Genomic DNA, 11697 nt, shown 5'->3' on the forward strand with positions numbered 1-11697 from the left:
TCATCCTTTGTCATTCGTCGGTAACTGCTTGAGTGCAATGATCGCATATTCCACATTTTCATCATTGGGTTTCATGTGAGTCTGACTTGGTTCAAGATTGCAATAGAGAGTATCCTCAGGGCTGAGTCGGGATTTAAAGTTCAGGGTAACATATTGTATGTCTTTGCTGTCATCCCTGGGACTTTCCATTCTTTCAGTGCTGTTGAGCTATGAAAAGAAAGACAAAACACTTGTTAGCATGATTCAGTGCCAGGCCACAGCTATTATCAAAAGAACAAGATTTTCGCAGGAGGAAAGGAGAAGCCATGTAAAAACTTACCTTCGGTCATGACAGAGGTGGAAGAACAGACAACTCTTTCCTTCATCACCTCTCCTTGATACAGGTTACAACCTCATCGTCTAACCTTGGTTTCTAGTCTTTGAGTAATTTCTCAGAGATTACTAGAATTTGCTCCACTGTTGTTTTTTCCTCCTGGAGTTTGCTTACGTTAATTACCCCCTTTCTCTCCACCTGGGAACATTCCTCTCTCTGGTGACATTAAATACCATTTCCCCTCCTGCTCACAACCAAAAATGAGCACCAAGGTCCTCAACAGATGGGTCAGCCAGCTCCTCACAGGCTACTGGTAAGGGATTCAGGTACCATATGGGAAATCTGTCATTTTCTTTACCTGTGCTATGTCCTCTGGTTTGTCATAGGTGTCCTCTGCTTGCCTGGTACCTTTGGAATGAGCCAAAATCAAAGGTTTTAGAAGTAGAGAAGTCCATGAAATGCCTGGGCATTGCTTATGCTTCAGGAGTTTTGGGGAAGGCTGTGGCATCACCCAATGACAGAAGCAATGGGTGTGCCAGCGGGACCCATCTACCCTGAATCTGGTGAACACATTGCTCTCACTTTACTTCTCCTCTAATATGTTAGGAGGTGTCCTATGCGGAGACTGGAGGAACATGGATTTGACTTATTGTGAGAGGAGATCACAGCAAGGAGCCTGCCTTGAGGCTTCCCAGGCTGCATCTGTCTTGTCTTCTCCAGGGCACTGTGAGTTGGGAATAAGCTCGCCTGGAGTGGAAAAGTGATGGCCAGAGAAGGCCCTGTTTAGTACAGACTAGACACGAGGCATCACCAGTCTCCACATACCTCTTCTCTTCAGCTGCTTGCGCCGCCAGATGCTCAGTGTTATTGAGCCAGTAAGTGCCAGGATCAACAGGATGCTCAGGACCCCAAAGAGTAGGCTGAAGGTGTTTACATTTGAGCTGAAGCCAGGAGAGCAAAGGAGTTACCAGTGTTAGATGGTAGCACAGCATGATGCTGGCACAGCCCATTACCAAACAGTGAACAAAAAAAAGGGACAGTAATAGCTTTTATGCACTTGGAAGGAGGGTCTGGTTCTCCTGCAGCAATGCTGTCTTAATTTTTCTACCTGGCTGTGCCTTCTGAGCTTTTCCTAAACTACTCTCCGGGCTTTAAAAACAAGCCACTGTTCAAAGTTCAGAGCACAGTTTGAGGCTCTCTGGAGCAGGTACTGCCTTTTCCTCCTGTGTTTTGCTGCACCTGGCGCACTGGAGCTGATGTATGATTGTACTCTTAGGTGCTGCTGTAGTGTTGATGACAGCAGATGTCCAAAGGGGAAGAAAATCCTTTACATTTAACAGCCTGGTAAATAGAAGGATAAAATAGCAGCCAAGGACTACTTCATTGTTAAATATTCATGGACAGGAGTGAGCAAAGTCGAGACAGAAAGGCTTAGGGGCAGAATCTGGGGGTTTCTATTGCTGCAAAGAGCACAGCCCAAAGACATAAGGATAAAAAAGTAGATAGGCATCTACATTCCTGAAGGCTGTGACTTGATGTTATCAATCTGCTTCTTCCTTTGTAATTGCACTCTGGGCAGGAGCTGGAAGTGGAGGGGCCATCTTTGGTAAGGATGCCTGTCATATCTAATTCCTCTGTAAGCAGGAGTCTTCAGAATGCCCAGAGACTGCCTACCCCAGGAAGACAGGCATATTGTGGACAAGACTTTAATAACTCTTGTCTGTGTCCAAGCTCAGAGACTTTCTCTAGGCCTTACCTCGGTGCTGGGGTGTTGCCAGAAAGCGTTGTTTGACTTGTGCCTGCAGTATATGACGAAGTTGTTTCAGCCAATACTGAAATCACAAACATGAAGAGAAGAATAATCACTACTGGGCTACTTTGCATTTACCAGCTAAACTTCCCTGCCATTGCTACGTGGATATAAATCCACTCCTGCTGTGACATCCAACACAGACAACCTGCCCAGGCTGTAACCTGTGTCATCAAGACCTGCCCGTCAGTCAGGGCAGGGGTGAGGTGCGGCAGGACAAGAGGGAGCCGAGAGCCTGCACGGCCAGCTGGGTCTGTGGGGTTCCTTCACACCATGCTTGTGTGAGTGGGGACGGTGGTGGCGAGTGAGGCTGGGGAGCGTGGGGGGCCGTGGGGGTCGGGGGAAGCTGCTCAGCTGTGTGGGAGAGGGGGGAAAGAGTGAGGGAAGGAGTGATTGTGCTTTCTGACAAGACTTGAGTTTGTATGGGGAAAAAGGTACTCACCTTTGAAAACATCCAGTGAGATCGTCCTTAGTGGAATATACCCGTAATAGTAGGAACGGGAAGCACAGGAGTATGTGCCTGAGTCCTCTACCTGAAGGTTAGTCACAGCGATGGACACAGTCCTATATCTGGGGTTGTCCTCTATTGTAACTCTCCCCTTTGTGGCTTGGGTTGTGTATGGGTATTGTGTTGGGAAGGTCGTTTCCACTAAGACCTCGTCACATTTGCCACCTCTCACACGGCACCAGGCTTTCTGCTGGTAGGAGTTAGCCTCTGCTGTGTAAGGACACTGGACAGAGAGAGTGCTTCCTTCTGAGTGTCTCTCCTTGGCATCAGGTGTTCTGGCTTGGAGACCTGTAAATATCAGATGTGGTGAGGGAGAGGGGAGCTGAGGCAGAGCTGCCCACAGCCTCCCAACGGACACGGGCAAACTCCGCCTCCGACCTCCCTCCATGGGCAATTGTGGCTGGAGCAGCTCCGAAAACCGAGATCCATTCCCCCGGCTAAAGTCACCTGCTTGGAAACGGGAGGGTTGATTTCTGGTGGATAGTGTTGAGATTTGAGCTGGGACCACAACTGTGATTTAAAACCCAGTATCTTTGATTTAAAACCCACAGACATGTGGGTGCTAGAGCTGCTGGACCTTGAGCCCTAAAGGGAGCTGTGCATGGTGCAGTGTTTGGAGCTGTCCCAGCCGCCCACCCCATTGTTACTGCCTCTTGGCACAGGTGAAACAGAGACCAACCCCTCCCCACGCAGGGGATGGCAGTGGTGGGGCTCAGCCGCCCCTCAGGGAGCGGCAGGTTTTCCCTGGCAGCTGGTGGCCATCTGGTCTGAAGGAGTCCCTGCTCCACGGCCTTGTCCACCACCACGGAGCGATGAGCTGGGAGAAGGGTGGTGACTGCTTGGGCAGAGGGAGAGGAAGGGACAGAGGGAGAAGGAGAAAGAGGGGACGGAGGCGCGACTGATGGCAACTGTCCCTAGAACACATCTGAGCCAGGCGGACGATGCAGATCGCTGTGCATACTGTGTTGAAGACTGATCTGTGCTCACCACAACTTTACACCCAGTCTGACCACTTCGACACCAGGCTTTTGTCCCTGTGCTGTACCCTGGGGTGCTGTACGAGCACTGCATCAAGAGACTGTCCAACTCCCACATATGCAACTCTGCGAAACAGCAAATGTGGTCACTGACCCACAAGCAGTGGGCACACAGGCATCCACCCCTTGGCCTGAGCTGGGAACCTGAGCCAAACTCTGCCCTGGGCAACTCCCTCACAGACGGCCCGTCAGTCAGGGCAGGGGTGAGGTGCGGCAGGACAAGAGGGAGCCGAGAGCCTGCACGGCCAGCTGGGTCTGTGGGGCTCCTTCACACCATGCTTGTGTGAGAGGGGAAGGTGGTGGCGAGTGAGGCTGGGGAGCGTGGGGGGCCGTGGGGGTCGGGGGAAGCTGCTCAGCTGTGTGGGAGAGGGGGGAAAGAGTGGGGGAAGGAGTGATTGTGCTTTCTGACAAGACTTGAGTTTGTATGGGAAAAAAGGTACTCACCTTTGAAAACATCCAGTGAGATCATCCTTAGTGGAATATACCCATAATTGTAGGAACGGGAAGCACAGGAGTATGTGCCTGAGTCCTCTACCTGAAGGTTAGTCACGGTGATGGACACAGTCCTATATCTGAGGTTGTCCTCTATTGTAACTCTCCCCTTTGTGGCTTGGGTTGTGTATGGGTATTGTGTTGGGTAGGTCGTTTCCACTAAGACCTTGTCACATTTGTCATCTTTCACACGGCACCAGGCTTTCTGCTGGTAGTAGTTAGCCTCTGCTGTGTAAGGACACTGGACAGAGAGAGTGCTTCCTTCTGATTGTCTCTCCTTGGCATCAGGTGTTCTGGCTTGGAGACCTGTAAATATCAGATGTGGTGAGGGAGAGGGGAGCTGAGGCAGAGCTGCCCACAGCCTCCCAACGGACACCGGCAAACTCCGCCTCCGACCTCCCTCCATGGGCAATTGTGGCTGGAGCAGCTCCGAAAACCGAGATCCATTCCCCTGGCTAAAGTCACCTGCTTGGAAATGGGAGGGTTGATTTCTGGTGGGCAGTGTTGAGACTTGAGCTGGGATCATAACTGTGATTTAAAACCCACAGACATGCGGGTTCTAGAGGTGTTGGACCTTCAAGCCTAACTGGAGCCGTGCGTGGTGCAGTGTTTGGAGCTGCCCCAGAGCCCACCCCATTGTTGCTGCCTCTTGGCACAGGTGAAATGGAGACCAACCCCTCCCCATGCAGGGGGTGGCAGCGGTGGGGCTCAGACACCCCTCAGGAGCCTGGTGGCCATCTGTACGGATGTGTGGACAGGGCAGAAGGAAGGAGCAGGGGCAGGGTGCGGCCTGGGGACAAAAGGCTCAACCCGTGGCTGGGCCTGAGCTTGCCCCCAGCAGCCTGCAGCTCCTCCGTGCCACATCCTCCAAGGATGGCCAGCGACTCAGGGGTGCGAGGCTGTGCTGGGTGCAGGGCTGCCTCGATTCCCCAACCTACCACATGCTGAAAGCTTTGTGCTTCCTGCTGGGATGGCAGGGGAGGGAGGCAGGCGGGTGTCCGCGGTCAGCTCTGTCCTGAGCCAGGACCGCAATCGGAGGAGCCCAGTGGGGCCAGGCAGTGTGATGGGAAATGCCGACTGGGGGAGGCGCTGGGACTGCTTTGGAGGCCGCAGCTCCCTGCTGCCAGGTGGTTTGTCCTGGGAGCCTGGAGGAGCCAGACATGTGGTGGTGGGAACTGGGCCTGCCCCTTCCCTCCCCATCCCTGCCACGAGTTGCCCAGCTGAGAGTCCTGCCGATGTCGGATCCCCACCACTGCGGAGCTCCCCAGGCAGTAGGCAGTGGGGAAGGGTGTCCCACTCCCCCTGGGAGCTTGGGAAGCCTGAGGCATGCCCAGCCCTTCTCTTACCTGGGAAGCAGAGCGGCAGCAGGAGGAGGACTCTCAGCTCCATGGCCGTCCTCAAGCTCAGGGAAGGGGTATTGCTGGGGACTGCCCAGCGTGTCCCGTTCAAAAGTGTCTGCCTTGTGAGCCCTCCCGCATCGCAGTGACGCTGCTGGAGGAAGTGCCTGAGGTCTTGCTGTCCCACGGAAATCCTTCACCATGTTTTGCAACAAGACTGATATTAAGATAATTTCACAGTGCGTTTGGGGAAGCGGCTGAGAGCAGACCTCAGCCCGTACTGATGGCAAAGGCCCTTTGCTGCTCTCGCCTGGCCATCGTCACGCTCTGCCCTCACACCAGTGGCAGCGGGACATTCCTTTGGCTGTCCCGAGCCATGGGAGATGGTGCAGGTCCTTTGCCATGATGTAGCCCTTCTCTCTGGGCTCCCCAGGTGTCCTCCACCCCAGCCCTTGCTGGAAAGTCTCCTCAAAGCCAGGGTGGCAATGAATCCAGAACTGTGTCTGCATGGACCCTCCCACGGGCCATGCCTCTTGTGATCCCCGATGTCCACCACCCCAGCCAGTCCCCTCGTGCCCCGTGCCCTGCCGTGCACAGAGCCCTTGGGGTGCCTACCCCCAGAGTGCCCAGCTGGAGAAACCAGACCAGAACCATTTGGCTTTTGCACATTTCATTTACTGTGGGGCAACCTCGCAGAGTCCAGGTCCAGGGGCCCACGGGGAAGCCGAGAGGGTTTTCCGATCTCTGCGGGAAGTATGGGTGCTCTGGGGTGAGAACCTGCTCTGTTGCAGTAGCGTGGCTGCTCCCAGGTGGGACCTGGCAATACAGGAGTGCTGGTGGCAGAGCCCAGCCCGGCTGCGAGGGCAGCTCCCAGCAGCGGATCGTGCCCACAGGTTCCTCCCAGGCTGCCTCTCTCCTCTGCTGGTCAAAAGGAGATGAGGAGGTGAGGCTGCTGCCTGGGCTGGAGATGGGAAGAGTAGAAAGAGGAGGAAGAAAGCGAGCATTAATTGAGGCAATAGGAAGCTGGTTTTTCCCCTCTCTCAAAGTCCCTTTTGACTTTGCTGTATTACACGGAGGAAGATATTTAAGTGCTGGCCTCAGGTGAAGCTGGCAGGGTGGCAGCAGATGGTAGCTTGTGCTCTGGCTTGCTGGAAGACACTTCTTCAACCTGGGATATAGAGGTGCTTTTGGCATAGGGCGTCACGTAAGCTCTTCTCAGAACTTTCTCCTTGGCTGGTATCTCCTGCCCTGGACAGGAAGAGGGAAGAGTCTTTCATAGAATGTCTGTTAGCCTGGATGTGTTCATACTTCAGTCCAGCAAGGGGAAAAGAAGGGTAATGTTTCCTGGTGGGGCTAAACACTTCCTGTGCCTTGCAGAATTATAGGAGCTTGCAGGAACTGGGAACAGATTGACTGGTCATACAAACTGCCCCGAGCCTTGTGAAAGGTAGGCTTTATATATCTGGAGATATTTAGGCTGTGGGAGAGGTTTCTTCTCTCAAGGAAAATGTTTCCTTCTGAATAATATCAGGAGTGAAATTCACACCAAGGTGGTTTGTACTGAGCAACAGAGGGAGAGAAGCTAATACCCTGCCTGCTTTTAGACTGTGTGGGGTTTAAACTACATCGGGGTATAAAGCGATGTGATGCGTCAGCCCTACCAGCCAAGAGTGGTGTAGTGGGAGGAGTTGCTTTTGAGAAATTCCAGAGACATAGGGAAAAAGAGGGGAAACCTGTCTCTATAGAGCACAGGTTTTTTTTCCCCAAGCCTCTTCACCCCTCTCTTCCTTTTCTGTTTCTTATCACTGTGCTGAAGGGCAGCGTCTCAGTGTGTCTGTTGATGTCCATGTCCTGCCTTACTCTATTTCATTGCTTCTCCGAACAAGATTCAATTACATGAGCTTGCCTCCGTGGAAAAGCTTTGGTGAGAAGGGACTTGCTCTGGTTTTGGCTAAAAGCCCACGACTTGCATCCCCACCAGGCAGGTGATGGTGATGACTTGTTCGTTTGCACTGTGATTTTGTTGCTTACTATCATCTAGATGCCTTCTCTGTGGAGTTCCTCTTCCTCCTTCTTGTGAGGAACACTAAGAACACTAAGAACACTATTGCCAGGATCTTACTGGTCACGATACCAATGACAAGCCAAAGGAAGATCTGCAACCTAGAAAAAAAGGAAAAAAATATACAAAAAACCCAAACCAAAACAAATCAAAAAACCCACAGGAGCAGCAGAATTGATCCAGAGAGATGGAGGGGTTCCCCAAGAAGCGTAAGGATTTCATAGAACATGAGCACTTTCTTCATCTATAAGGGGAATTCAGCAGGAATTAATATTTAAGGAAGACTCCAAATGAGTTTAAAAAGGAAGGTAAATCTGTCCCAAGCATCATTCTACAGATGTCAGTTTAGCATTGTGAAAGACTTAGCTCTCCAAACCATGGGGAGTTTGGATTCTGCAGATTGCTTTTGAGATATCTTCCCCACATAGAAAACTGAAAGGAGCTAATTTAACAGTTCATTTCAATGAAGAAAGTGAAAGAGTGCGGAGATTTTTTACACAGAATGTAAGATGTGTAAAGACTCATTGCTCCATGATATCGTGATGCAAGGAGGATGGAAGAAGGTATTAGCTGTGCATAAGTAAAGCTAAAGAGCTACATATCCTCCTGTTTTAGAGGCATAGGTTCCCAGTAAAGATCAAGAGATTTTTCTTTTCCCAGTTTGAATTTATGACATTTCAAAGTTTTGGGGTTTTGTTTTCTCCTTTGTTTTCATCTTAGGAGGAGGTACGGAGATACCCAGCCAAATCCTCCATCTAGTGATATTTCTGGGATAGGATCTTTGCAGCCATGTGCATTTCTTTCGCCGTGTGTGGTGAGATCACAGCTTTTCTATTCTTTTCTGCTTTCTACTTTCTAGTCTGAGAAATGTTTTTCCTTTGCCCTATAACATCACAGCTTCTGAGTCACTTTTTGGTGAATGACTTTATGAAGTAGTTTTGCAGCTGTGAGATAAATTAGATTAGCCAATTCCCTCTTACTTATTTGCTGATAAAGGAAGGGGATTCTTTTGTCACCTAGGGAAGGAGAAGACAGAACCTGCCCATTCCTACCCTCCAGTGTTCAGACTGGCTTGTGCTGCCCCTTTCACCTGGCAGCAACGGACAGCTCACCTGTTTTGTTTTATTTCTTCCTCATTACTGATAGTTGTTGCAGTGGAGTTAGAGGGAATCACTGGAGAAGCAGAAGAAAAGATTCCCCCTGCAAGTAAAACACATTCAGAGAAAGGACTGACCCTTGTCAGTGACAGAAGGCAAACCAAAACAGTATGGCCAGTCAAGCGTGCAGCTGCTCAGGTGGTGTCTTGACAGTAATGCCTCTACAGGCACGACTGAAGTACCGATGAAACAATATGAGACAATGTAAGTCTTGTCTGTGTTCGAACTCAGAGACTTTCTTTAGGCATTATGGGCCTAAGAATGGCCCCCTCACTGGGGCCAAACTCTGCCCTGGGCAACTCCCTCACAGACAGCCCGTCAGTCAGGGCAGGGGTGAGGTGGGGCAGGACAAGAGGGAGCCGAGAGCCTGCACGGCCAGCTGGGTCTGTGGGGTTCCTTCACACCATGCTTGTGTGAGAGGGGAAGGTGGTGGCGAGTGAGGCTGGGGAGCGTGGGGGGCCGTGGGGGTCGGGGGAAGCTGCTCAGCTGTGTGGGAGAGGGGGGAAAGAGTGGGGGAAGGAGTGATTGTGCTTTCTGACAAGACTTGAGTTTGTATGGGAAAAAAGGTACTCACCTTTGAAAACATCCAGTGAGATCGTCCTTAGTGGAATATACCCGTACTTGGAACGGGAAGCACAGGAGTATGTGCCTGAGTCCTCTACCTGAAGGTTAGTCACGGTGATGGACACAGTCCTATATCTGAGGTTGTCCTCTATTGTAACTCTCCCCTTTGTGGCTTGGGTTGTGTTTGGGTATTGTGTTGGGTAGGTCGTTTCCACTAAGACCTCGTCACATTTGCCACCTCTCACACGGCACCAGGCTTTCTGCTGGTAGGAGTTAGCCTCTGCTGTGTAAGGACACTGGACAGAGAGAGTGCTTCCTTCTGAGTGTCTCTCCTTGGCATCAGGTGTTCTGGCTTGGAGACCTGTAAATATCAGATGTGGTGAGGGAGAGGGGAGCTGAGGCAGAGCTGCCCACAGCCTCCCAACGGACACGGGCAAACTCCGCCTCCGACCTCCCTCCATGGGCAATTGTGGCTGGAGCAGCTCCGAAAACCGAGATCCATTCCCCCGGCTAAAGTCACCTGCTTGGAAATGGGAGGGTTGATTTCTGGTGGGCAGTGTTGAGACTTGAGCTGGGATCATAACTGTGATTTAAAACCCACAGACATGCGGGTTCTAGAGGTGTTGGACCTTCAAGCCTAACTGGAGCCGTGCGTGGTGCAGTGTTTGGAGCTGCCCCAGAGCCCACCCCATTGTTGCTGCCTCTTGGCACAGGTGAAATGGAGACCAACCCCTCCCCATGCAGGGGGTGGCAGCGGTGGGGCTCAGACACCCCTCAGGAGCCTGGTGGCCATCTGTACGGATGTGTGGACAGGGCAGAAGGAAGGAGCAGGGGCAGGGTGCGGCCTGGGGACAAAAGGCTCAACCCGTGGCTGGGCCTGAGCGTGCCCCCAGCAGCCTGCAGCTCCTCCGTGCCACATCCTCCAAGGATGGCCAGCGACTCAGGGGTGCGAGGCTGTGCTGGGTGCAGGGCTGCCTCGATTCCCCAACCTACCACATGCTGAAAGCTTTGTGCTTCCCGCTGGGATGGCAGGGGAGGGAGGCAGGCGGGTGTCCGCGGTCAGCTCTGTCCTGAGCCAGGACCGCAATCGGAGGAGCCCAGTGGGGCCAGGCAGTGTGATGGGAAATGCCGACTGGGGGAGGCGCTGGGACTGCTTTGGAGGCCGCAGGTCCCTGCTGCCAGGTGGTTTGTCCTGGGAGCCTGGAGGAGCCAGACGTGCGGTGGTGGGAACTGGGCCTGCCCCTTCCCTCCCCATCCCTGCCATGAGTTGCCCAGCTGAGAGTCCTGCCGATGTCGGATCCCCACCACTGCGGAGCTCCCCAGGCAGTAGGCAGTGGGGAAGGGTGTCCCACTCCCCCTGGGAGCCTGGGAAGCCTGAGGCATGCCCAGCCCTTCTCTTACCTGGGAAGCAGAGCGGCAGCAGGAGGAGGACTCTCAGCTCCATGGCCGTCCTCAGGCTCAGGGAAGGGGTATTGCTGGGGACTGCCCAGCGTGTCCCGTTCAAAAGTGTCTGCCTTGTGAGCCCTCCCGCATCGCAGTGACGCTGCTGGAGGAAGTGCCTGAGGTCTTGCTGTCCCACGGAAATCCTTCACCATGTTTTGCAACAAGACTGATATTAAGATAATTTCACAGTGCGTTTGGGGAAGCGGCTGAGAGCAGACCTCAGCCCGTACTGATGGCAAAGGCCCTTTGCTGCTCTCGCCTGGCCATCGTCACGCTCTGCCCTCACACCAGTGGCAGCGGGACATTCCTTTGGCTGTCCCGAGCCATGGGAGATGGTGCAGGTCCTTTGCCATGATGTAGCCCTTCTCTCTGGGCTCCCCAGGTGTCCTCCACCCCAGCCCTTGCTGGAAAGTCTCCTCAAAGCCAGGGTGGCAATGAATCCAGAACTGTGTCTGCATGGACCCTCCCACGGGCCATGCCTCTTGTGATCCCCGATGTCCACCACCCCAGCCAGTCCCCTCGTGCCCCGTGCCCTGCCGTGCACAGAGCCCTTGGGGTGCCTACCCCCAGAGTGCCCAGCTGGAGAAACCAGACCAGAACCATTTGGCTTTTGCACATTACACAGTAATGTCTCCACAGGCATGACTGAAGTGATTTTAAGTACAGAGGAAACAATGCAAATATTGAAATAATCCATTCAAAGCAGCCCCTGAAATGACTGACTTGGCTCCCTGTGAAAATGGACAGCTAAACGCAGCTTCCTGGCTCTGCATGTCTTCTTGGTTCCCCAGTATGATACAGGAACTGGAGATGACAGGGTTAGGGAACTGGGAGTCAGGAGCAGCCTAGTATATAAAATGAACTGCGGAGTACAGAGAGCATAGAATGGGTGGAGGAGGCGGGGCAGCAAGCCTGGGAATTGAGTTGTTCTGCAAGGAAAATGAAAAGAAAGGAGTTTCTCCAATTTAAAAAAA

General features: G+C 52.7%; 1 protein-coding gene across 1 annotated transcript; it reads right to left on the reverse strand.

Annotated features, from left to right (window-relative positions):
* Positions 1-10724, reverse strand: TREM1 (triggering receptor expressed on myeloid cells 1). The gene is made up of 10 exons (XM_059831033.1): positions 10682-10724; positions 9291-9641; positions 5507-5587; positions 4113-4466; positions 3555-3734; positions 2566-2919; positions 2070-2145; positions 1139-1254; positions 672-721; positions 1-207 (listed from the first exon to the last, which is right to left on the reverse strand). The coding sequence occupies exons 1-10, from the start codon at positions 10722-10724 to the stop codon at positions 1-3; spliced, it is 1812 nt and encodes a 603-aa protein (XP_059687016.1).
* Between the last annotated feature and the right edge of the window lie 973 nt (positions 10725-11697).

Source organism: Gavia stellata, chromosome 30 (assembly GCF_030936135.1).
Source record: "Gavia stellata isolate bGavSte3 chromosome 30, bGavSte3.hap2, whole genome shotgun sequence".
Taxonomy (NCBI): Eukaryota; Metazoa; Chordata; class Aves; order Gaviiformes; family Gaviidae; genus Gavia; species Gavia stellata.

Coding starts and splice junctions, on each gene's coding strand:
- TREM1 (XM_059831033.1), bottom strand. CDS start 10,724: ATGGAGCTGAGAGTCCTCCTCCTGCTGCCGCTCTGCTTCCCAG. Junction 9,642..10,681: donor GCTGCCGCTCTGCTTCCCAG/GTAAGAGAAGGG, acceptor TGATATTTACAG/GTCTCCAAGCCAGAACACCT. Junction 2,920..3,554: donor ATCGTCCGCCTGGCTCAGAT/GTGTTCTAGGGA, acceptor TGATATTTACAG/GTCTCCAAGCCAGAACACCT.